The following is a 27784-nucleotide window of genomic DNA, read 5'->3' as shown; positions in this document are numbered from 1 at the left end:
TAAGATACCCTGCATACATATGGATGTATAAAACTGAATATAAGAAAAGAATGAATATAGGAATTTATATAATAAAGGAATTTAGTCAATTGACACAGTTTTTTATCAAACCCATCTTCAAGGTATTATATACAGGATTGAATTGGTAGTGACATTTCTAGAGGTTGTACATATATTTGTTGTTAAATATTTAGAATGTTTATTATAGAGGCAATATCTAGAGATAGCTTGAAATATATATCCAGAAAATTGTTATAAAATTTTAATATAATCGTGTACAAAATTATAATCTCTTATTATGACGGACAATCAGCTATACGTGCCATTTAGAAATGAACAAACATTATTGGTAATAAAATATTACTTATATAATCAGTCCAGTAAAATAAATTAAATAATTAAATAATAAATACACGACAAAATATAAAATTGAGTACTTTATCTTTATTGGTCAAATTTCAAAACGTGGTGTTTATAGTAAATGTATAAAATTGTATATACATGTACAATTTTATAAGTGTTTTACGGTTATTTTTCTTATGTTATGAAAATATATAACTTTGAAATTTTTTCTCTCACGTCTCGCATATATTTTAGACAAATTCATGCGAATATACGAGCCGAAACGCACTATTCGATTTAGAAATATACGGACCCTATCTCGATAAGATTCGAGAGCTCTTTGTGCCCAGCCTGGAATACAGAATCCATTCCATGTTGGAAGAATTCGTGTACAGCGAGAATTCTCGATGGGCGATGCAATTTCCATATTTCAAGAAAATTGTCGACACAATAGCCACTTGGAGAGATCCTTTAATTAGAGCGGCCGAGTATGATATCGGAACGATGGAAAAAGCGATAAGAAATACCGTCAAACGTGTAGTGAAGGACGATCTGGTTACCAGCTTCTTGGAATCTATTATTCTTCATTATAGATTGAATAAAATTTGCCGCGAACTGGACGCGCTGGGAATCGAGGACAATATCTTGCGAAGCCTCAACATATGGAACTTTGTCAACGAGAAGAAGTATTATCGGGCAGATCGTGATTACTTCACGTATGTGTGAATCGCTATAATCTTAAATCATGCATCTCTCGAGATGACTATTATTCTGACTCTGCATAGTCAAATCTTAATTTAATTTAAATGAAAATTTATTTGCCCTAACGAAAATGAAACGAGCTCGTTCGATCTCGTTTTCGCCTATTATCGTGTAAAAAAAAAAGTTACGCCGAGCTTCACTCGATAGGAATACCGATAACGCGAATTCGAGCAACGTGACGATGTCGTCCCGCGACGTGAAAGGGTCAGCCAGATGTAAGAAAGCTATCGAATTAGCGACCCATGACGCTTATGTGACTTTTCTTCGTGAGAAAAATACCGAACAACCAACAACGTCGGAATATCGATTGACAACGTATCGGCAGATCGATGACGCGAATCAAGATTTTCATCAACGACACACAGAAGACGATTCTACACGTAACACAAAGTCGATATCGCAAAATGATGACAAGATGGTCGAATCTGTCAACGAGGAACCTCCCGAATTTGCAAAGACACAGAAGTTCGGTAAGAGATTGAAGATGATCATCCGTAAGATGTATCCAGAGAACTGCAGTCACCCGACACTTTCCATATCTGTCATCACTTACTTGGCCCTACCTTGCAAGCCGAGCGACTTGATCGAGCGAATCTTTGAGGCCGATCCGTCTTTGACCGAGTCTTGCTTTATAGTGATGAAACGAAAATTCCTGATCAGTGTGTACAACGTCTGCTCGTGTCTCAACGATATTCTCGGCAAATTAGACGTCAAGTTTACGAAGATGTTGTATCTCAATTGCGAGATATATCCCGGATATATCTGCTTCAGACTGAAAAATGATAACATTAATAAATGTCTGTTTGTCACCAGAATATCGATATGTCAGAATGTTTGTAGACGTACGATTCAACGGAATTCTGCCATCTCGACTTGCAAATCAAAGCTGAATACGAATGAGAAAGAATCAAAGTGTGCTGAACGATGTAATGATGACGATAACGATATCCTCGATGAAAAAAGCGAAGAGTTAGATGACACATGCTGTTTACGATCGGATCGAAACGTGAAAGACACGGTGACAAATATGTCACGAGACGAGACTGGAAATGGAAATAAAGAAGTAATTATATGCACGATTAAGGAATGTGGTCCAAAGTGTTTTCAAGATTTTACGACCTGTAACAAGTCTTGTGAAAATATTGCCGAAAAAACATGTGACGTAACATTGCATGTTGATAACTCGGAGGAAAGAATTAGAAAGTATCATGAGATTTCGCATTCGATAGAAATCGATTGCGAAAACGTTGCGGAGAAGTGTAGAGGGAAAGTTTTCGACTCAGATAATTTAATTGCAATTTCATCCAAAAAACTCGTCAAAACGAATCACGAAATGAAAAATATTTTTAGCAACAAAGATCTGGAAGGTTTCTCGCAACCTCACGACCGACCTTACTTGCTGGATAAGGAATCAAATTTGGAAGACGAAGATTGCAACGCTAATACATGTAGTATCACGTCATTCGTACAAAATTCCGAGCGCGACAAACAATTGGTGGAATTAAACTGTAATCGGTTCTTGGACAACGATATCAGAGCGATCGATGAACGGTCAGGAGACGATGGCTCGTTAAATTCGGCAAAGGCAGAAATTGGATGCGACTCGAATTGTTCCTCAAATTGTAATGAGGATTTTATAAACATTACGGTGATCGATAATATTCTCGATATCGCTCGTATCTTCGAAGCAAATCAGGATGTTCTTGATGTGACGAAAATTCGGAACTCGAATTATTGCAAATCATCGAAGATATCGTCTGAGAACAACGCTGATTCGCTTGCAGTTTCCGTTCAAACGCCCAGATTACGAGTATCATCGAAGGGCATCAGTGTGAACGTGAGTTATCCTGGAGTAGGTTGGTTGGCATCCGGTGACGATGGAAGCACATCTATGAAGATACGTGATAGACGTGTCGAAGTGATGAATCCTTCCAGTCTAATCTTTCCGAGGAAAGGTAATAAAATTATTCGCAATAAAAGAGTTTTCGATGAAACGAGAAGTTTTATTAAACCATCAAGAAGATCTTCTGTGCCGAGGAGCCGACTTCGATCGAATGGAGACTTGGAAAGTTCCGATATCTCTAACAAAGAGTATCTTCACTCGACATCCAACACGTCGCGATGCTGTTGCTCGACGTGTAAGTTTATTGCAGGCGACAGGCGAGACAAATTCGAAAAATTTCCCAAGTCCACAAAATTGTCTGGGCTTTGCCTAAGCTCATCAAACGGTTTTCGCAGCGTAACTTCCTTCACTACGATCAAGTATGGAACAGCATCACGTAAGGATAATGATTACTCTGCCAAAGTACCACCGCAAGCGATACTCGTGATGACAAAGTTTCGCAATTCCATCGATAGGTCTATCGGTAAAATAAAGCGTCTGATTCACAAGCTGAGAAAAATATTGTTCAACGACGAAACCAAAACAACGAATGCGTCGAGAACCTTTTGGAAGAACGAGAAATTTTCCGAAGATACTACGAGAAAGAGGACAAGCGGAAGATGCATCAGACAGGTATACATATACTCTTGTACCTCTTGTGAAAAAATAGATGACTCAAAAAAATTTTATTTATATTAAGTTATTAACCATTTAATCTAAAGTTTGATTTTTAAATTGCCTTTTATTTCTAACAAGATAAATCTTTAAAACACTAAAATAATTTTCTATTTTTCTATCTTTTGCAGGACTACAGCATAACTTCGTGCTCAACTTGTAACTGTTGCAGACAAGGCTGTACTCTATCTTCCTGCGAATCTTCGAACGTGACTCTATCAATCCGTAGAAATCGATGTAGAGAAGGGAGCAAAGGTGGGATAAAATTTCGCGATCGTAGATTGACAGGTGGCAGCGAGATCTTGTCGGCTTTTCGATCGATCGAAACTTCTTACGATTTGTGGACTCCTACAGTCGATGATTTAGAAGAACACAAGTTAGGCAGAAGCGATCGATGCAACAAAAGAAAAAAGATTGGACGAAATGGAAATTATAGGACAAGTACAACAATTTCCTCGCAACCCAAAATATCCGCGAACGATTCAAAGTATCTCGAACGTTACACGTGCAAACAGCGAGAGAAGACACGTGACGATAAACGTGATTATGAAGGCATAGATAGTCAAGATCGATGGAAGGAGACACGATATGGATGCAAACGACGTGAAAGGACGCGCAGAGAAATACCGATTAAATGTTCTATTAGCAACGAATCTCTCGGAGTATCATCATCATCGAACACTCAGAGAGGAAATATTATAAAGGTGCATAAGCAATCTCGATCCGGATCGGAAGGATCGAGGGCGAAAAATACGAGGGAATTTGTATCTTCGGGCAAGAATCGACAGAAGAATGCACATCATTTTGACGATCGTCTAAAGAAACGCGTCTTTGGGATTATGACCGACATCTGCAACGATTACGCGGATGATCTCGATCTGGATTTTAAGTTACACTTGTTGCGATACGTGGAACTCTGCAGGAGTGTCAAACGCGCATTGATAAAAACGCTGCGACTGGACGACGATTTTTATGAAAATGATACGATGTCGAGTGCCCGGTGGCGATCTACGGAAGAGTATGATTGACGCGATAATTTTATGTCGATGCTGTAAAATAATATTGCTAATACATCGGGTAATAAAATACTCTCGAGACATTAATAGCGTTTTATAATCGACGCCTACGATTGTCTAGAAATTGTTTTTCTTACTCCATACTTTCTTCCGTGGATCTATCTTTTTACAGATAAAAAATTATTATTTTCTAGTAATGTATTTCTGAAAACATTAAATGCATAAAAACTAAAACTAGTAAAATAATTCAAATAATTATAAATATTTATTCTCTTACTATCGTTTATTTTAATAGAAGATAAATCTGTGGAGATTACACACTTGGAAAAAAAAAACATTTTTGGATTTAGCGCCGATTACACATAAAATTATTTGTATATCGTGCATATTTCGAACGTGACCGAGATGACGAGATATTGTTCAAAGTCTTAATAAAAAATAAAGTCACTGACTCTTTTGCAAAGCCCTCAGGATTTGAAATCAAGTAAGGTGGAAGTGTTCCTTGAAAGGATGGAAATTGTAAATAAAATTCCTCGGAAAATTTTTTTAGCTTGCAAAAGAGACGAAGGAATATAATATTTGTTTTCTTCCCCGTTAGAATCGAAGTGTTATAAGCTCATCGACAAATCAATTTTTCTTTATGGATTAAGCTGTATTCCCGCAGGCGTTCGTTGCCACGTCAGGACGATAGTGAAATCCGAGTTATTTAGGGCGCACCGTGACGCCGAAAGAGAAGATAAAGTATTGTACCAGCCATTGAGAATACAGCAGCATTCGTCCCTCCGGGCAGATCGATATTTCCTGGCAACCATCAGAAAGAGTGTCTACTCCCCCCTACCCCCGCCGACCCTCGTGATAATGCAAGTCGGCTACGAAGTTTGGAGTCTCTATCATGATTATTTCTTAATTTTTAACATCTTTTCGATTTGTATGCAAACTGACAGAATAAGATAATTAAAATCTACAATAAATAATCGCTCTTTGCTTTAATGCCAGATACTTGCATATGTTTAGAATTGATAATCTATTTAAGATTTGGTTATTGAATCTAATAGGAAACTTATATTGTGTCATTGATACAGTTATTTTTTTAATTTCGCGACTTGATTTAATAATATTGAATCACATAAAATGATTGAAGTAATGGAATATTGTAGCAACTTGAATTTTTAATTTAACACCAAATTCTTTCATAAAAGATATATTTATGTAATTATAACTTATTATTAGTAGAAGTTCAGTTTGCTGGATAATCTTCACATATTTTTAATCGCTCAAGAATTTGAATATAAAGTCGATTCTGGTTGTAGAAACTAATATCAAAATTATAATTGGTATTTTAGAATATCAATTTTAACATAATTAATATAATCCCCATGACTTCTTATCTTAACAATTACAAACATGTCTCGAGCTTTTAGGCATAATGATACTGTTCCCATCTCCCTCGCAAATTAGAAACCAAATCCAACCCTCTAATAGCCCCACTCGATTATCAAGTCTCTTAGGGGAAGGAGGTTGAGCCAAAGTAACGCGCGTGTTATCCTGTTTTAATACCTTACGATCGCTTATTTCCGGTGCGTGCCGTTTTGTTGTTGCAAAACTTTCGGCCCGGGGGTGCAGCCAGGAAGCTCCGCCTGGGGTCAATCTAAAGGGGATTGTAAGTGCTGGCGATTGGCCAGTGATATAGATGCGTCGCACCCGGCGATCCAATCGCATCGTCGCACCGGGATGCGCTGACGCCGTGATGTAGAAGTCAACTTGGTTGCCAGCGACGCCGACGCCGACGCCGACGCCGACGCCGTCGCCGCCACCATCGACAGCGACGGCGGCGACGACGACGACGACGACGACGACGACGTCAGGCGACGTCGACGACGTTCTCCGTCGCGTACCCCGCGCTACTGTCACCCGAATCCGCTCGTAATCGCGTCTGGACTTAATTATTGGTGAGTGCCGCGAGTTCTCTCCATCTTATCGCGTTTTTCCGATTTCCTCGAGTATTCTCTTTAACATAAAAAAAAAAAAAAAAAAAAAAAAAGAAAATTGCGAGTGCCGATTCCATTTTGCTCGCGAGCAAAATGGGGAACGTAACGTGTGACCTTTCGAAAGGAAGACTTGTTAAAAACCTGCATGTGTCAATATCATTTCTCTCACCTGTGCTGATGATTTTGATCGCGAAGTGATGATAATTTTAAATTCTGAAACTAATAAATATATTTAAACTTTTTAAATCGGTTTTTAGTCATTATCTATTTTTAATTTGAGCAGAAACCTCGAGGAAGTTTTGTGATTCTAGAACCAAATGAAATTAAGAAACATGATGACAAAATTATTTATTTCACGGTTATTTGTTCACATTCTTTTTCCTGATGGAATAATCGAAGAGTTCCTCTTAATGTTTGTTTGAAGAAAAACTTTCTATCTCACAGAAGTTCAGCGAGACAGATCGCGAAGAGTAGTGATCCTGTTTGTATATTCACTTTTCGAGAGTGATTCACATCTGATGTGTGTTCTCTTTTCTTCTGATGTGCGTGGAATTGCTAGGTAACCTGACGAAACATTTTAGTGGAGTCGATTGTGTAATTTTTAGATATGTGAAATCGTTGCGCGAGTGAATGATATGAGTATATTAACGTTACCTGTCTATCCTTCATATTTCGACTTGAATTACACGAGGTTGTCCGAGGCTGTTTCAGTCAGCTCGTTTGCGCCATTCTTCTGCCGATTAGCTGCAAATTGAGTTTGTGTTTTAATTGAGATCTTCTCTGAATATCGCGCAGTGGAGAATCTTACTTCTATTAGCTACTTCTCTTTCACTATTTATTATCTATTCATGAAAATGAGCTTTATCTCTATTCTACCATAGCGCTTTTGAATATTTTATTATTTTCTTCATATTTGTAATATATTTACATAGTTGTCAAAAATTTACACTTCGGTTCTATTTTTTATATCTAATGCGTCTGTATTTAAATATTATTTCAATCTGTCTTCTCAAAAGAAACTACTTCCCAGTTTGGGTCCCAAGTGAACAGAGTCATGCATTAATCAATAGGGGGTATTAACAAAATAAAAGCTTTTAATGTCTATTGTCTAATTGAAGTCTGGAGAAAAATTGGATAAGATCAGTAATACATGATCATAATAAGGAACTTTGAACAGTTCTCTCAGGAAATTCATTTTACAAGGTTGTGTCCATAAAACTTTTTAATCCTCTTTTGATGCCCTACAATCCTAGCCGTGTCTCAAAACCGTTCGCCGGAAACCCATCTTCTAAAAGAAACTGAGCATAGTTTTTTGCTATTATTAACGGGAGATATGAGATGCAAAGTCGCGCGACTCAAAGTGCGAGAACATCGTTTGCCGAATGTCGTTTGTCGAATGTGTCGCTCAATGTCCATTAAGTTGAGTCAGCATGTCCCATACTCATTATTCTCCACCCCGATTCGTTAACACGCATTGTACATTTTGCGCCTTTTGTCTGTCACGTGCCGTTTTAATATCCAGAGAGCCATTGTCCTCCGATGCGCCTCTTTATATACGATCGGCGCAGCACCCTCGTAACGATTTTTGCAGGCTTCGTCGTGCAACAATGACGACGAAATTATTACAATCGTAGACTGAAATAATGATAAAGCCAAAAAAAATAGTTACTTTTGGATACAAATTGTGAGAAAAAAAATATGTATATGACAAAGTTACAAAATATAAAAATCAAAGAACAAGTATGTGATAATTCTGATTGTAAATGAAATTAGTTTTTCTCACAGAAAGTATGAAATGCAACTGTTTTTAATATAAATGCATTTACATTGTTGTAAACTTTCAGATTATCTTACTTTATTTCGCAAAAAGTTGCCAAAGTTCGCGTTTGTTATATCTTTTCTATAACGCACTAGTATACATAATATAGTATATCTTCATTAAGACTAGATTTGATTAAGATTTTACGCTTTAACTGTCGAAATATACGAGGCCTAGGACGAACTCTAAGTAAAAAATATGATCTTGGTGTACGGCCGATGAAACGTTTCTTCTCACAGTTTTCTACCCTCCAAAGATGCTCCCTCGAGAGTTCGGGGATTAGGGGTGGAGAGACTGCCACTCCAAATAAACAGTCCTACCCGAGAGTTCCCCTCGCTATTCTATAGAGATACTATATATAGATATAGCTGACTTTCTTCCGAAAAGAGCTGTGGGTGACCGAGATTACGATTAGCGAGACGGAAGCTATTTTTGACATAACATTAGAAAAATGCCTCTGTCTTTCTCGAATTGTATGTTTATAAAATTAATTTGTTATTTTGGGAAATTTATCTTCAAATTTGTACGATATTTCGATACATTTGAATTATTTAATACGTTTTATTTGTAAAGTTAGATGCGCATATTATTAAGTTTTTTTTTACAATTCTATGAGACAATTTTTTTATGAATGTTATACTCTGTATTCTACAGGGGCTGCCGTTTAACATCGCAATCGTACGAAATCCCAGCGCAACCCCAATAATTGAAAAATGTCCGGATTCGCAGCGGCGGGTCTCGTAGCCTTTGACTCCTTCAAAACGAAAGCGTCGCAGAAATTATCCGGGTAACATTATATATATTTATATATATTTATACACAAATATTTATAGAATTTTAATAAATTAAACTTTTATGTAAGATCATTAAGGCTTTACATGTGAAAACACAATTCGAAATTTCAGCGATCTATTGAGAATCAGACTAGGATAGTAGTGCGTGAGTTTCGTAGAAAATTTATTTTTATCTGAAACTGTTTTAATGTGCACTGATACGAATGCTTGCTGGTCCTTATACCAAGTATAAATAAATCTCAATTCGAGATTCTAATAAACAACTCCTCTTTATCTCCTGAAGAGACCTACCGTCTCTTCAGGGAGGTAAAGAGGGGTTAAAATCACGAATAAAATTGAAATTGTTTACACTCGATGTATACAGATATTATAGACACATTGTCAAAAATTTGACTTTCAAACTCGGTACTGATCATGTTGATCATATTAGTCTAGAGCGTTAATTGTCAATCCTTATTTGACTGCCTTATGTAAAACATTAAAAAGTGATATACCATCGTTGGAAACTGTCGAAAATGTAAAGAAAGGATTGAAGGTATTCAAGTACTTCTTCAAGTAATAGAACGAATCTCAATAGATTCGGCTAACATCTATAGTAAGATATCATTACTATTTCATAATAGAAAACGGAGTCACACCCCCTGGCCTGCCAACTAGGGAGGAGAGTACTGAATATTTTCGATCCTAAGTTTAAATAATGTCGGAAAAATCTAACAACACAACATCCATGATTTCTGCATTATCAATAATCAACTTTTTATTTTTATTTATATTTGCGCTGAAGATGGCCAGAAAATGGTCGAAACGTTCGCATTTAATTACTAAGTCGAAATTCACTAATTGTAAGTAGCATATTATGCACGGAATTTATTATGAATGTTAATTCTTATGAATGTTCAATTTAAAATTTAGTAAACGATTACATGCTCACTAACGACAGAGCTTGGCTTTTATTTGCCTTTTTTTTTACCTCAGTTGAAAATTGAAATTTATTTATATTTGATATAAGGACAAATTTTCGACAAGAAGCAGTGTCCCATGTACATTACAACAGTTTTATAGAAAAATTGATTTTCTAAATAATAAAAGTGACTCACTACTACTTCGCGTCTGGCTCTTAATAGTCCATTGAATTAAAATTTTATGTTTTATGATCGTTTGACACAATACAGAAATAATTATAAAATTATATTAGACAATTATTTTAATTTATATATAATATTCTTCCAATTATGTTTTTATATCGTGCCATGAATGCAAATTTAATTGCAAAAACAAATCGTTTTGAAAACAGTTCCTAAGAAAAAAATGCCGTAAGCTAAGATCTTTCTTGAAAGAATTTTCGACTCTGTAGATTCAGAAGAAACAATGCCGGTTACGAGGAGTTCGAAGGCTTGCACGAGGGTAGCAAGGAGAATAGGGGGTTCGAGGGTGAAAGAGAATACAGTAGACATGCCTCGTTCGAGTCACTTCCAGAACCGGAGAGACCACCGTTACGTCATATTGATACATATTGCATGCCGGAATGTCCGTGCCTTTCCAAGAGGTACACTATCGCGACACTGGCTTGCGTAGGTAAGAATCGACAATAAATTATAAGACAATTTGTCATTAATTAAATCGCCTTTTTCATCACATGATAAAAATCGAAATCTATTTTCGCAATAAACTAAGAATTTCAAAAAATAAATAATTATATAATTATATATTTTTGAAATTCTTATTTTATATATATGTATATAATATACATAATTATATAATATATAAAAAATATATAATAGTAAGAAAGTAAAATTTTCGTTTCTTTTTACATCTTTAAGGGAAATTTAATATCTTACTTTATCTTAGCTAATTGCCTTTTCAGGATTCATTATTTCGTTCGGCATGAGATGTAACATGGGGATGGCCAAGTTGGTGATGAAAAACAGCACGGAGGGTGAGAACAGCAGTATCAAATTCAATTGGACGATCGGCGTGGAAAGCGCCCTTGATTCGTCTTTCTTCTGGGGTTACCTGGTGACGCAGGTGCCCGGCGGTTTCCTCGCGTCGTTATATCCCGCGAACAGGATATTCGGTGCCGCTATCGCGATATCTTCCTTTTTGAACCTGCTGGTGCCCGGCGCGTTGAAGGTGGACCCTATCGTCGACATGATCGTGCAAGTGTGCAAAGGACTGGTCGAGGTAAGTATTTAAAAAATTAAACGCGAGAATAAGAATTTAAAATTATAATTTGCTCTACACTGCAAAAAATATTTTGTTTTATTAATAAAAATATTTAAAAATATTTTTGCGTGGAAAGTCTGCGAGCGATTATTTTAGCATCCTATAATTAATAATCGATTTTCTAATATCGATATAGTTGAATTTAAAATATTAATAACATGTGATTGAATAATATTAAATTTAATTCAATCGGATTCCATGTAGCACGTAATATACACAGCAATTATCTTTCTATTAGCAATATTACAATAAAATATAGCATGAATATTGTTAAAATATTACAAAAATATCACACAGAGTAATATTAAAATGTCCGTCAAAATGAATTGCAATAATATGTTAACGTCAAATTAAAGTATAAAATATATCTCGTAAAGTATTGAATTTTTAGCCATCATATTCTTATAGCTTTTTACGCAAAATATTGCGAGGAATCGATTTATTAAAAAAATCAGATTTTATTCAAAAAAACAAGGTTGACTTCCATATGATCTTGACCTTGAGCCAAGGTCAAACTAATATGCCTATCTTTTTGCCTCTTTGAGCTAAACAACTTTTGTTTGAAACATTTTCTCATGTCATCTAACTCTAAAACAAGCGAGATATTTAAAATCATTGATTTAAGTGAGTCACTCTGTATATATATAAAATCTTTCATTATTGTAATACTCATTATTCATTAACATAATTATCACAATTATTACAATTATTATATCTGTACTATGTATATTTAAATAGAATGATGTTAATAACAAAGGTTAGGTAATATTCTAACAAGATAATATTAATTATATTAATAATATTAGTTTAAATAATAACAATTATAGAGGAATTATGCAATAAGATATTTATAGTATATTTGTAATAGAACAATATTATTATTTACTTTTATATCAAAATCAAATAATACGTACATAGACATTGTGCAGAAAAGATAAAAAATTATTTTAGCGTAAGTTGTATAGAGTAATATTATTCGCAATTACACATCTTCTTTTAAGTTTAAACTAAAAGTTTATGTAGTAGAGTTAAAGAAACAATATTTTTAAATACTATATTTTTGTTATTTGTTAGATCAAGATTTGGAAACATAGATGTTTTATATAAAAATTTGAAAAAATAATTTTGAACAAAAAGGCTTCCAGAAATTTTTAGTTCAAAGTTCAAAGTTTACGAAAAAAAGTATATGTCCACGGCTTTAAAAAAATATAATTATTTGAATAATCAAAAATGGGTAATTTTCAGATATAAAAAAATGTGTTTTTCTGAGGAAAATTTTTTTTTAATCTTTAGGTAATTTATTTGAAAGAAAAGTGAAAACAAAATGTAATTTACATTGCAATCTACAGTATAAAAATTGATTAATACATACAACCCCTGTTTGTTGCTCGTTATTATTAACAAAAGATATTTTTAGCATGAAAATAAATAAACACAATAGAAATTAAAAGAATTTGTTTCTTTTTTAGGGAGATTATCATTGTAAATTTATAACTTATTTTTATAAAAAACGATTAACAGCAAAAAAACAATATTTTTAAAAAAATTTACTTATTCACCCTTTCTTATTTAATATACATAAAGCGAATGCGTGGATTATTTTTATCCGCTTCAGATTTAGATTCGCTAGCACTTTGCACTGAATGAACTGTTTAAATTGTTCTTTCAGTTATAAATCCCTCTTGATACAACCTTTTTTTTGGATAAGTTTCCAACCTTTAGATTTTATTAATATTTTTTTAAAACAATGGGTTAAAAATAGTAGGGACACAAAAGACCCACGTGTTCAGTTTGAGGGTTAAATAAAAAAATAATTATTACGTCCAGACCCGGAAAAGGATGAGTAGGAGAAAAGATGTAATAAACAATACTGCCGAAATCGAATGTCTCATGACGAATGATTCGGGTCGAGCGAATTTTAAGGCGCAAAAAACAGATAAACTCGAGTCGCATTGCATCGAGTCGAACTTTCACTTAGGAGTCTCTTTTCGATAAGAATTTATTGCACGGGATGACATCAAATGCGATATTTGGACTAGAGAAATAAAGGAGGGTTAATAGATAAAAATAATTTAATTATAAAATTAATATTAAAATTTATAATTGACGAAAAATTTTAATTTGTACACATCATTTTATATTTTACAGTGAATTGGGAATTTTTATTTCTTATTTATTATATAAATAAAATACTATATATATAATTAAAGACAAGAGTGAAAATTGAGATAAAAAGGAATAAATAGATGTAAGAATTGAAAGATCGATAGATTTGATTACTACATTAATTTGTGATTAAGAAAATTTACTTAATTTTAATAAGAAAAGAACGGGAGCAAGATTAAATGACTTACTATGTTAATTGATTCTGTCGAGATATTAGCAGTACAGTAAGATGAGATGTTCTATTAATTGCTCATGGCTCGCAAGGTTGTGAGTACCATATTGCACAGGACAAAAGGCTGAAGGTCGAGAATAAATTACGTGCTGAGAACCAAACTGAACTCTCCTGTGCTATTTACTGTTGTTTTTCCATATTATAGTTTCTATTTGTTTGAAATATCATCGGGAAGAGACCTTTTTCCCCGATTTCCTTTTTCATTGCGTTGATTGATTATTGATTGATTATAAATGTTGAGCGTGTTATGAAAATTAGGTGTTGCAGACAGTGTTTGTTTATTGGCTGGTTTTTCTTTATTTGTTATCATGGCTGGAATAACTTACCCGGACAATTAACGGTGGATTACGACAGTGTACATTTTCTCGTATTACGCATATTATTATACATAATATTCTGCTTTATTAAAGTAAATGTGTTTTTGTGACGATCTCGATTTCACAAACGTTTATTTGTACTACGTAAGCTTGTCTATCGTAAATATAATAGAAAGAATGGTAGCATTAAGATAACGTAACATAATTAATAATTAAAAATATAATATAAATAATAAAATAAAATTTAATTATTTTTTATTTAATTTATTATTTATTTAATTTAGTAGAAATAGTAGAGTCTATAAGTGATTTTTTGCTTTTGAATTAAATTAAATTTACATGAAAATCAATTTCTTGTTTTAAATAAGTAATAAACGATTAATTTCTCATTTATCATTTTACTCAATTTCAAACAATTAGTTTAATATTCCGAATTTTTGGATTTGTATGAAAAATTAAACTATAATGATTACAATTATAAGATTTTTGATTATAAGAGTTTTGTAGATTTCATATCGTTTGTGATGTAAAAATATGAATAAAGAAAATTTAAAAGATAATATGCTGCATAGCTATAAGTGAAGGAACTAATATCCAATATTAGAAATAATTATATCATATTGCATAAACATTAAAAGTAATATTCAAAAAATATTTAAAATATTTCTTAAACATTTTATAAATCAATAGTTTAGAATATATTATTATACATGTACTTCTAATAAAAAAATATTATATTGTGAAAACATTATATAAGAATATTTATAAAATGTAAATATATAATCAATATTTCAAAAAATTGATTTTATAAAATTTTGATTTACTTGCTTACTGGGAAATTATACTTACTGGGAATGATTTTCTTGCTTACTGAAAAACATTACTTTTGAAATATTTTATTTATACTTCATGCAATATATAACATCTCAAGGTCATAACGACATTTCTAAAATTAATAAAATATTATTAAGAAGTCATTTGAAATCATCTCAATATTATATCAATAATATTTCTGTAATATTTTACTGTAATATGTAATATTTTCATAGTATATTATAATATTGCTGTAGCATTTCTGTAACATTACGTGCTATGTCTTCTTTAAAATTAAAAAAAGAGATGTTGATCCGTAATCGAAGCTATTTATCGCTAAATGTGCCTTCTAATGTATATATAAACACATGTAAAGACATTTCGAAGCACATTTAGCGATAAATGTGAGCTCAAAATATGAGCTAAAAAAAAAGAATAAAATTATAAAAAACAAATTCTAACAAATTATTATACTATAAATCTTTAAATTCACTCGCTATTCTGTAGTCATTCTGTCGCAATAACGATCACACTTTTATTCTTTATTTATTCAGGGTGTCACATATCCGGCGTGCCATGGTATTTGGAAATACTGGGCGCCGCCTCTGGAAAGATCGCGTCTGGCCACATTAGCGTTTTGCGGATCGTACGCGGCGATGGTGATAGGTATGCCACTTTCCGGATACCTGAGTGCCTGGTTCGGCTGGACGGCGTCGTTTTACTTCTACGGTAAGGAAGCGTCATCTTCTCATGTATTTTTTTCATCTACGTGCGTGAATATAGAGAGAGATTCGCCGATATCGCGACCTTTCCCTTACAGCACGATATATTGATAGAATATTGTTTTGCAAGATTGGAATATTGCATGCAATATTTCGTGCTAACGATCTTTGCAACTCATCAGTTGTTACACGGCTAGAAGGACAATTGATGAAAAGTACAGAAATATTTGTCGTTGCACGCAACGAATTGTAGGCATATGCGGCCTGGTTTGGTACGGTTTCTGGTTGTGGCTGGCGTTCGAGAAGCCGGCGAAACACCCGTGCATCTCGGCCCGTGAGTTACGCTACATCGAGGACTCGCTTGGTCAAGGACAAGCGCAGATACCTGTGCCCACTCTGGCGACGACGCCTTGGCGAAAGTTTCTCACCTCCATGCCCGTATACGCTATCATCGTCGCCAATTTCTGCAGATCGTGGAATTTCTATCTGCTGGTTCTCTTTCAACCGCGTTTCATGCACGAGTCCTTTGGCATGCCGCTCGTCGAGGTCAATATCATATATGTATATTTATATAATAATTTTTAAATACAATTTTAATTTTTATTTAAATATAAAATTGTTAATAATTATTATAATAAATAATAATAGTAATTATTATTATTTATTATTTGTTTCTAATCGTTTGTTTTATGATAGACTGGAGTCATCGGGTCGCTTCCGCATCTGTTGATGACGATGATTGTACCATGCGGCGGTTTGTTGGCGGATTATCTTCGTAAACGTGGCATCATGACGACAACGAATGTCAGGAAGGTTTTCAATTGTGGTGGTTTCGGAATGGAAGCGCTCTTCTTTTTGGTGGTGGCACACGCGACAACATCGAAGAATGGAACCGCGGCTACGGTCGCTCTCGCGATCGGCGTCGCCTGCAGCGGTTTCGCCATTTCCGGTTTCAACGTCAATCATCTGGACATCGCGCCCAGATACGCCAGCATTCTGATGGGTATGTCAAACGGGATCGGCACCATCGCTGGTCTCTTGGTTCCTTTCTTCGTGGATAACATCACGGAGAAGAAGGTACGAGAAAGAAAGAAATTTTTTCGAGCGCAAATTAATTTTTCTCGCTAATACAAACGCTTAAATAACGTAAAATCAAATTTCGAAAATAAAAAGAATAACTTGAACAAAATTTTATGATCAGTTATAAAGGGAAAAAAAATTCTGCGCAGGACGCACACAGTTGGCGAAACGTTTTCATCATAGCAGCGTGCGTTCACATCTTCGGAGTGACGTTTTACGGGATTTTCTGCTCCGGCGAGTTGCAATCCTGGGCCGATCCCACATTAGAGGAACAGAAGTCCTGGAATCCGATGGATGAGTTTGGACAGACGAAACCGCCAGTGCCACCGCCGCCGAAAACCATGCAGTCTGAATTTATAGTAAGTGCCTTAATAATTATTTCCAAGAGATATTTATATCGCACGTCGTTGTAGAATGCAACTTTTTAGATTATTTATTAAAATCAGCGAGTTAAAATAATTTTTAAAGAACCGTCAAAGAAAAAGAGAAAGAGAGAGAGAACTGTGTTATGTAACTACTTTTCAAACTGTCACATACATATGTTTGCAAATTATGACGTTGATTTTTAAGGTTTCTTTATCTTTTTTTTATTAAGATGTTTTATTTTTTTTTTTTTTTGAAAATAATCTATTTCGCGTATATGGGATAAAAAAAATACTCAATAATCCCGTCTTTCCAGAGACAACCGTCCCGGGACGGAGTCGCCGACGATTGGAACACTTACGAGCAGCCGGCGGCTGAGAATTACTTATACGCGCAACAAGACAATAAAGCCCCCGTAATAAATTACGGTTCGACGGAGACCAACAGCAACAATCCGTTCCATTCGACAAATCCGTTCGCCAGCGACATTAGCACGTCTCTCGTGCAGCCGCCAGCAACGGACAACCATGCGCACGACGTCGTGCACAATCAGCAATGGAATTGAGAATGGTCAGCCTCCGAATAAAGCGATCGGGTACGAGAAGAGTAGACTGCGTTTTCTCAAGGTTGTAGGTCATTCGTTATCATTAGCCGTCAATCTGCTGGTTCCTCGGACATACTGCCCCTTTATTATATCGGGATTCGCGGAAGTGAAGCTGCAAAGATCATAGGTTCATAATTTCGTTCCATTCTTTGAAGGATAAAAGTTGTCGAAGTTGTTTTATTATCCTTGTCAAGGAAAATAAAGCCGCAAATTTAAAATATTTAATAATATAAGCGTCTTGTTTAATAATTCGAAGAAAATTTAAGATATTATAAGCATTAAATGTAACTTAATTTTAATTAGAACTGTCATTTGATTGATTATGAATTATTTAACAAATATCGCAGTATGTCTGAGGACCGTATATATAAATAAAGGTTTCAATGGTTTGATAATTCTACGAATCGCAGGGTGCAGATAGTTAAATGTTGAAATGTATATTTCTAAGTTTCTTGGAAAAATATTCACAAATTTTTTCGTTAAGTATAATATCTAAGAGTGCAGAGAATGACGCTATGAATGGCCACGCGAATAGCTCGTAACGACACCAAAAGGATTTTATCTCGGCTACGTCGTAAAATTAATGTGATTCATCGATCGAATCACTATTTATGTAAACTTTATTGGAGGTACATGCAATATTCTTTACAGTATTTTACGATAAATGAGATAGGTAGTTCGGTGCGTTTTATCATTTTAAAAGTGACAATAACTCACTCGCCTAAAATTGAAAAATGTTTTTCTAGTACAATTTTCTGCTAGAAAGGATTTTTATATTCGCGTTTTTTATTCGTTGGCCTTTGCTTTCTTAAAGTAAAAGTAAACGAGAAGCAGCTGATTGACAGGAATTTTGAAAATGCATTTTATGCAATATACACAATTAATCATTTATATTTTCAAAAAGAGACTGAAGCAAATCGTCAAGTGAAGCTTTGCAAGTTGCAATGCGATAATTCAAAACGCGGTGACTACATTAATTTTTTAATGATTTTAGGTGGAAGAGAATGTTTGCCTAATTAATAGGAAGATTAGACTATCAATAGTCTGAGGAATTTTTTAAGTCATAAAATTCTAAAGTATGTTTTATTAGGATACACGATATTTGCGAATGTCCTTTTTATATAAAAAAAATTATTAACAAGGATGCTGTTTATAGATATTAGCGACGAGATCGAGATATGTTCCAAATCGACAATAATTCAAACCGTTGCAGACAATAATTCTCTCTGTGGACAATAATTAACGGCAAGGTTTGAAAAAAAAAAGGAAATAGCAATCGCGAGAGGTCTCGTGCGCGCGACATGGCTCAATCGCTGAAACTTTTAGGTATTTCTTTCCCTCTCCTTCCGAATTTTTCCGTGATTTATAATTAAGTTACTTACGCGAAGAAACATAGCAATAAAGAAGAGAGAAAGTTTACGCAAATCGATAAACGGCGTATAATATCGTTTGTCGAAATTAAAATTATACGCAAAGACGCGCGACATCTTTACGCACACTTGGCTATAGTACAATTAAATTGGGAATAAAATAATGGAATTATCCATACAGCATAGATATTCCTGAAATTATTTTTGAATATTTATTTGAATATTCGAATTGCAATATTCAATTTTCTGGATTCTCTTTTACTCTTACATATGTTATGACTGTGAATTAGAATTTAAAAAATAAAATTAAATAAAAATAAAATTAAAAAAAATAATTATGAGAACAATTAAAGGCAACAAATTAACAACAATTCAGAGATCTGGATATTACAAGATACTTGAATATCGAAGAAATATTTACAAATATTTATGCAGAATACTTATGATGTATGGATATTACGTGTGCGAAATTGATGAGCATAGAACGCGAAAAACCGCAAGGGGAAAGTGGAACTATTACTTAATTTTCCATTAATATTCGTCAGAAACAAACGTGCGAATTATTTGAAAGATAGTAAAGCGGGACGATCGTAAATTCGCGCAATTACACAAATCGGATTCTAAATTGATCATCTGGCGCGAGTTTTCTCAATATCCAAGATAAGTTTGGAAAACATTCGTGTAGCAACTTATAACTTGAAACGTATGAAAGTATTCGTAAGAAAGTGATAACGAAATGAAAGTATCATAAGAAAGTACCGATAAGCTATTTAAGTAGACAAATCATGAAAGTGAATATACAAAGATCAAAATAAGATCGAGATACATATTTAGAAAAAAAGAAGCATTATATTATACATTGTCTAGATGTATTTCGTATATTATACATATACACACACACAAACACACACATACACACACACACACACACAAATACACGCATCTTTCACTCTATATTAATATATATATATATGTAGGTCCTTCATGATCACGCATGTGCGTGATGAAAAATAGAAACGGGACGCATACACGGAAGCAGTATGAAAAGCATGCGTATTGGGGATAAATGGTGGTAAAAAATTAGGTCTCGAAACGGCTAATTTCGATTGATCCATTTTTTTATACGTAGAATATTCAATATTCGATGTACATGATAAAAAAGTAATCCCCTTCTTAGAAAATTAAAATTATATTTTTATTTCAACAAGTTACGGACGGTCGAGAAATAAATCCTCCATCTGTGATTGGAAGACAAAAGAATCGCGAGTAATAAGGTGTTTGTCAACTAATTTTAGATGAACTTTGCTTTTACATAATCATTATTAAATTTTTATATATTTTTAACTGTAAGTAGAGAGGAAAATTATTTCAGCATTCCAGCAGGAATATTTACGTCTCTTTGATTGTTAGAAAAATAAAACAGAAATCATTTTTGAATATTTATAATAACGAAAATTAAACAAGGACGTAATTAACCGATTCGACCTCCTAGTGCTGACTCTAATCTGATGTGCATTCACGTTTATAAATAAGGTATATAGTACGCTAATATGGCGATATGTAGTACAAGTATGTGCGCGTGTGTATGTGAGCATACGAATTGAGTAGTCTAGACTTTCCGTTTTTCCTTCCAAAGAGGAGATTCACAAAATTAGTCAATTTATGCGAGACCTTTTCAAAATACATAACGATATGATACGTGTATGTATCGACACTTATGATATCGACAAGTATAGTCTCGCGTTCTCGTCGCCAATAAGATTATATATAGATATGTCGTATGCGTTATACGTTGTTATGTTGTGCGTTAAGATAAATGTAACTATATATACAATAAATCGCATATGTCATATATGTATATTACATACATTAATGACAGCAATGTGCGTGTGATGATCGATATATTTGAGAATGTTCGATTAGAAAAAGAGAGAGAGAGAGAGAGAAAGAGAGCGAAAGAGAAGTATTGCAATTTATTACATTACGAAAATTAAGGCATAAGAACGCACTTTGTATTGATTATCGGGTGCTTTACTGTACGACAATAATATTTAAACTAAAGCCTGATGCACATGTTATAACAGAGCACCAGATTTAAAGTTTAATTGTTTGTTTAGTCATGTGTGATTTCATTACGACAATATTTGCGAATTGGAGTATTTAGGAATTCGCTTCATGAACGGGTTTCGACATTGTTTTGCCAACATAATCACGACTCGGATAATTAACGACTAAATTAATAAATTTATTTTACCGTAACATAAGAGAAACAAAAATTAATAATAAAAATAAAAACAAAATTTTGATGAATTATTTTTCGAGAAATTAATTTTGCGGCAAGCTTTGTAAATTTTAAAGTTAACAAAACACTCTTACTTTAATCAATTTTTTAACATTTTCAGAAAATTAATAAAAAATCATTCCAGATTTTTAAAATGAAAAATATTAAAAATAAATTTGTTACAGAAGAAAAATAAAGATTATTTAATCGTTTTACGACTCTTTCAGTTAAATGATGACAATTATTTAGAATTAATTTAGCTCTTAGTTTAAGAGTAATTTTTATTCGACAGAATCTCGATAGAAAGAGCCGTTTGAATCTTTGACAAAGAGAGAACATCGGCCCGTTCATCGCAAGTCACAATGAATTACCAAACACTCCGTACACGCACAACGGTAATAATCTCACTTCTTGACACGAGTGGCAACGTGGGACGGATATGTAATGACGGGTCACGATTAGAACGCTGGCATTAATGACTACACGAAAATGACGATGCTATAACGCGCATTTTTTTCGCGTAGTGCATCGACCGCATAAGCCACGTTTTAAAAAGGGGCATGCTAGAATAATAGAAAGTCGGAAACACACTTGCAACACGCTTGAAATTAATGATACGCGCGTGATAACTGTCATCTAAACGTTGTGTACCATCTGCGTCACTGTTACGCCAGGGAGAAACGATTCGTTGTTCGGGCTGGGAAAAGAACGGATTTGAAACCTCACTCAACTGACAATCTGCTTGAAAACGGAATAAAAAAAAAAGCAGGACACCGCTTTCCCTCGGCAAATGACCAGATGTGTGCAGCACGATTATCATAAAAAGGGGTGAAATATAAAAATATATATAATAAAAAAATAAATATAAGGAATACATAAAATACAAAAATTTAATTCAGACTGTTTTCATATTTTTTTTTGTTTTTAATTCGGCTTTAATCGTGACTCGTCCTGTACGACAGATAATGTTAAGGATCTCTATGCATAGATATATTCATTATTATATATCGAAGTAGTGACTGGCCTAACGTTATTCACGACTTCATTCACCGAACCAGAAAGAGAGTTGTTTTTTCTGGGATTCGAGATATTATCTATATAAAGCGTAATTATATTACGAGAAAAACCTAGGATAAGCTCTAATGCTGTTCGAACAATAATACCGATATTAATATTTACGTATATACGTATAGCTCCAGTAATAATTTACGACAATAAAGAGATAAATAAAACGCGGGATGTGTGCCGATGCCAGGTAGTAGATGCAAACTACTATTTATTAAAAAAAAAAGAATTTATCATTATTGATAAAATGCATTACGATCATTGAGATTGTTGCTTACGTTAGATAAATTAGCAGAGCTTCATTTTCGGCACACCCTGTACCGCTTTATATATAAATATATACATATATAACCGAGATTATACAGATTCGTATTTGCTTTTTGCGAATTTCAATAGCGAGAAAAAAAAAACAAAAAATAAAAGAAATATTAACTATAGAATGTCCTCCCGAGAAAAAGCGGACCTATGTAATTATATATTATCATATGTAATTAAATCCGAAAGTTGGCGATATGAACTAGCCATATAAAATAAAATCCGAAATTTGGCGTAATATAATCTAATCTTTATATAATCATATAGCTAGATCTGTTTTCATATAAATATAATCAAATCTACCCGAATGTGATTATGTTAAAATTTGATTATATAAGATTATATTGTGCCAAATTTCGAATCTTAATATCCCCTACAGCACGATATATGATGGAATATTGTGAGAATATTGTTTTGCAAGATAGGAATATTGTATGTAATATTTCTGAAAGCTTGCCACAATATAGATATGTCCGCTCCCAAACTATATTGTACAATATTTCTGTAATAATACTGATATATATTTCAAATCGTATTGCATGTATATTTCTGCAATGTGAATACAATATTTACAACATGTTGCAGAATATTTCTTATTTCTTATTTGCATAATACTTATTTGTTCAATTTTGAAATTATATTAGTTTAATATCTGAATTTCCTGTGACAGGATTGTATCACAAATTAAGCTGATAGACAAATATATTTAACGTTACAGTTGTGTTTTTTTGCAGGTTTTAGATACTCTCATGAAAAAATCTTGTTCGTAAGTGAACGAACTAACAAAAGATATGTGATTGCATTATAGCAGTAATATTTTGCAAAATCTCCAATAAAATATTCAATTTATAATATTTGCACAATATTGTTGCAATATTTGTAATATGTCGCAATATTAAAATATTCATGCAATATTTCAGCAATATTTCGTGCTGTAAGGGATACGTATATGATCATATAAAATATGTTATCAGATCCTTCCTATATCTAAATATATATATATATATATATATATATATATATATATATATATATATATATATATATTTATATTTGATCATATTATATCCATTTTTTCTCGGGCTTTTATTTTCGTTCTCGAGTGAAAGAGAGATTCGGAAGTGATGCTTACTGTGGGGAGCGCTCGACGAAAGATATCGCGAGAAGCGTAACGAGAATGTGTGTGATGAAAGTATAACGAGTCGTTCAAGATTGTATTTACATTTCCGCCACATTTTACTGTTTCCATATATTTTTGTAAAGAACTCGCATCAGATTTTTTATTGTACCACGAAAGTGACAAACAAACACGGGAGAGGATAAGACGGGGAATTAATCTCGTATATCACACAAAGATCATATATTATCAAGTATATTTACAACAATACAAGAAAAAGAAAACACATTCGTGGAACGAGTAAAACGATGCGTAATCGAATTGCGAAGACGACGATATAGGTACCGTAAATTTAATATCATATCTTTCTCCGATTCAGAATGGTAAGAATAATGTGCGACTGTGTATGTGTGTTGTACGCAATTAATAAGGTTTTCTCACTCCCAGTCTTGTACGATTTTTAATATTTTTTCGCGAACGAAGAATACGAATGAGGTAAAAATACTATATACGCAATATTTTACTATTCCACAGCTTTGAAACGCGATTGTAATTTACGAGATATTTCATTATCGACTTAAAACACGTATACTAGCTTCGTGACTCGACCTTTTTAGCAAAAAGAGAAGATACATTATACTTATAATTCTGGAGAGGGGCACAAGCATTCGACAGAGTTACGATATGGAACCACATCTCTATACACACTTACATATTTATATACACACAATATACTCCTATATACGTATATGTATATACATTATGCAATACTTACACAATGCTGTATACATACCGGCGTTCGTCGCGTATTTGTACATCCTCCGCGCGGCATGTAATTAAAGTAATACTAATTTACGTATTTCTCGATTAAACGTGTTTACAAAAGTGTATCAATTACTATATCGACAATAACGACGAAAGTTCGTGGAAGAATGAAAGTAATATGTTGTAAGTACAATAAATAGACAAAGAGAGTTTCAGAGATATATATATATATATATATATATATATTATTATATTGTAAAAACGACGCGAAATTCTCGCAAGATTTATACATAGTCATAATCATAGTCATTATATAGTCATAATAATTGTGATACATTTATTAATTTTCTTTTAATGTTTTTAATTAAAAATATGTAGTTAATCAAATTTTGATATTTATTTTATATATATGTTTCGTTAAAAGTATCTCTTATTCTCTGAAATGTTGTTTATTTGATATTTTAAAAAGGAGCGAGAATTTCACGCCGAGAATATAGAAAGTATTAATCAATAAGTGTTATCATACTAAGCTTTTGATGGCTTGATATTATGTATCAAGTGTAGATTAGAAAATTTTCTCATTGTTACCATTTCTGTTTGTGGAAAACTCTCGTAGTTATATTCTGAATGCGCTTCGAGCGAGGATCCGAGAAGACTGTTTTGCGTCACGCGAAATGTTTGTCATCGCTCTCTGTTCAAAAGTGCGCGATTGCGCGATAGTACAATTACTACCTAACCAAAAGAGATTGCGTTGCGATTTATATGAATAATTGCTTTTGGTAAGTTGTATTTTATAATCGCAATCTTAATCGTCAGATTCACTTTGAAAAGGCTTCATTTTTGCGAAGTGTTTGATTCTCGCGAAAAAGGAAGTTATTTCCGTGTTATTTTTTTTTCTTTCAGTATGTCTTGCTGGCTGAGAAATACTGCGTGTTGATGCTTAGTAGATAATAATATGATGTTACTGAACTACATATTTGTTAAGCATTATCGATACAATTAGGATTACGCGTGAATCAAAAGAATCTGCTCTTCCTACAAAAATTAAACGAAACACGAGTTCAATAGCGCGATGCTCGTGATTCACGTCTTCAGAATTTTCCGGCGCGATTTCCATAAGCGTTGATTAGAAAATTAACGGAAATTTAATCGAGTCTCGGTGATATTTTCACTTGTTTGTCTCGAAGAAACGACAGGGATTCGATTGAACTGCGACTGATTTTGATTACAAGGTTTATGGAAATAGCGCATCTTCAAATTTGAACGTTTAGAGAGAGACAAAAAAGCTGTACTAGAAACGCACGCGTTTTTTTCCTTCTCATTGTAAATCACGAGAGAACGAAGTCGTTTCTAATCGTCGACAGATATATACACTACGCAATAAAATTAAAGAGCCACTTTTTTCCATATAAAAAAGACCAATTTTTAAGTAGTTGTAACTTCTTTAAAAATAATCGAAATAAAATCAATAAAAAAGCATTTCAAAGCTTGAAGTTTCTAGTTTTAGAATCTTTAAATGAATTTCGATTTTTTCTATTCGTTACAAAATTACATTGTAAAAAAGCGACGTTCGTCGATTGAATTTTTCAAAAGTTTATCCAAGAATATCGATTTAAAAGAAATCCTAGCATAATTTCATTAATTGTATGTTAAAGAGCAGAGTTTTAGCTTTAATTTCTTTTTTCAACGAACGTTCTATGATTTTTTTTCGTCGAGATATTTATTATTAAAGCAAAATCGAGCTATTGACTTTGAACGTTTATAACTAGTGAAAAAATGAATCGTACAATAATCATTAATTTAAGTTTTTAAAACGTACAGAAAAAAGTTAACATTTCGACCTTTTGTACGAGTAACTGGAATGCATGTTACTTGTAAATGTTGTAGAGTTCATGAAAATTTTAGCGGTTTTTCGTTAACTTTCATTGATTTAAATAGAAAAACATAAAAGTGCAATTTTTACTTGATTTTTAAGTAACAATTATGCTTTAAAAATGAAAAATGATTGTAAAAACAATAAGAGTATTATAAAGTGCTAACTTTCCTCTTTAAATTGCTTTTTTATTGATTATTGTACAATTATTTTTTCACTAGTTATAAGCGTTCAAAGTCAATAGCTCGATTTTACTTTAATAATGAATATCTCGGCGAAAAAAAATCGTAGAATATTCATTAAAAAAGTAAATTAAAGCTAAAACTTTGCTCTTTAACATCAAATTAATGAAATAATACTAAGATTTTTTTTTAATTCGGTATTCTTGAACAAATTTTTGAAAAATTTGTTTAATCGACGGACGTCGCTTTCTTACAATGTAATTTTGTAACGAATAGAAAGAATTAAAATTCATTTAAAGATTCTAAAACTAGAAACTTCAAGCTTTGAAACACTTTTTTATTGATCTTATTCGGATTATTTTTAAAGAAGTTACAGCTACTTGAAAATTAGCCTTTTTTATATGGAAAAAAGTGACCCTTTAATTTTTTTGAGTAGTATATATTATATATATATATATATATATATATATATATATATATATTATATATATATTATATATTCTCGCCGTTTATGCAACTCTATATACTTTGTCCATTGTTACGATCTCGCCTCTTTACGAGAATAAAATTATATATTCCGGAGATGTTTTCTAATAATCTTCCAAGCGAGAGGTGACTGTAATACAACACACACAACGGTGCGAACATGACAAAAAAATATATTTTGATCGTTTGTATTAGCGGGCTCGCTCTACATATACTGTACGTGTAGTCGCATTATTAGAGATTATTGTTATCACACGTTGGTGCAATCTGGTTTGTTACTGATTATCGCAACGCTAATTATTATGTAAAATATGTATGTAATACTGTAATTTTCAGTGTATCATGTAATTAAAACGAGAGACACATTCTGGCGGCAAATTGACAATAAATCGTAAGCCAATCTTTTCAAAACTCGTTCCACATGGATCTTTGAGTGAAACGCGTGTCAATAAAAGATAATAAATGCAACGATTAGTGATTATTACAAGAGAGAGACTCGCGACTTACTATGTACATATATTGTGTCAATCCC

General features: G+C 33.1%; 2 protein-coding genes across 4 annotated transcripts; both read left to right on the top strand.

The window, feature by feature from the left end:
• Positions 1–262: 262 nt before the first annotated feature.
• On the top strand, positions 263–4689 carry LOC140668967 (uncharacterized). The gene is made up of 4 exons (XM_072898336.1): positions 263–349; positions 598–1058; positions 1252–3619; positions 3793–4689. The coding sequence occupies exons 1-4, from the start codon at positions 299–301 to the stop codon at positions 4687–4689; spliced, it is 3777 nt and encodes a 1258-aa protein (XP_072754437.1). The 5' UTR covers positions 263–298.
• Positions 4690–6441: 1752 nt separating this feature from the next.
• Positions 6442–27739, top strand: Vglut (Vesicular glutamate transporter). Of its 3 annotated transcripts, none has more exons than XM_072886905.1 (9): positions 6442–6626; positions 9139–9271; positions 10633–10853; positions 11143–11459; positions 15584–15758; positions 16005–16297; positions 16448–16828; positions 16981–17190; positions 17511–27739. In XM_072886905.1, exons 2-9 carry the CDS (start codon positions 9198–9200, stop codon positions 17757–17759), a joined length of 1920 nt encoding a protein of 639 aa, XP_072743006.1. In that variant the 5' UTR covers positions 6442–6626; positions 9139–9197; the 3' UTR covers positions 17760–27739. The 3 variants fall into 3 exon arrangements, with proteins under 3 accessions (XP_072743006.1, XP_072743022.1, XP_072743013.1); XM_072886921.1 differs by lacking the exon at positions 6442–6626 and adding an exon at positions 6647–6859; XM_072886912.1 differs by lacking the exon at positions 6442–6626 and adding an exon at positions 6647–7224.
• Positions 27740–27784: the final 45 nt, after the last annotated feature.

Source organism: Anoplolepis gracilipes, chromosome 1 (genome assembly GCF_047496725.1).
Source record: "Anoplolepis gracilipes chromosome 1, ASM4749672v1, whole genome shotgun sequence".
Lineage (NCBI taxonomy): Eukaryota > Metazoa > Arthropoda > Insecta > Hymenoptera > Formicidae > Anoplolepis > Anoplolepis gracilipes.
Note: the sequence above shows the minus strand (reverse complement) of the source record. Positions and strands in the feature narration are given on the sequence as shown.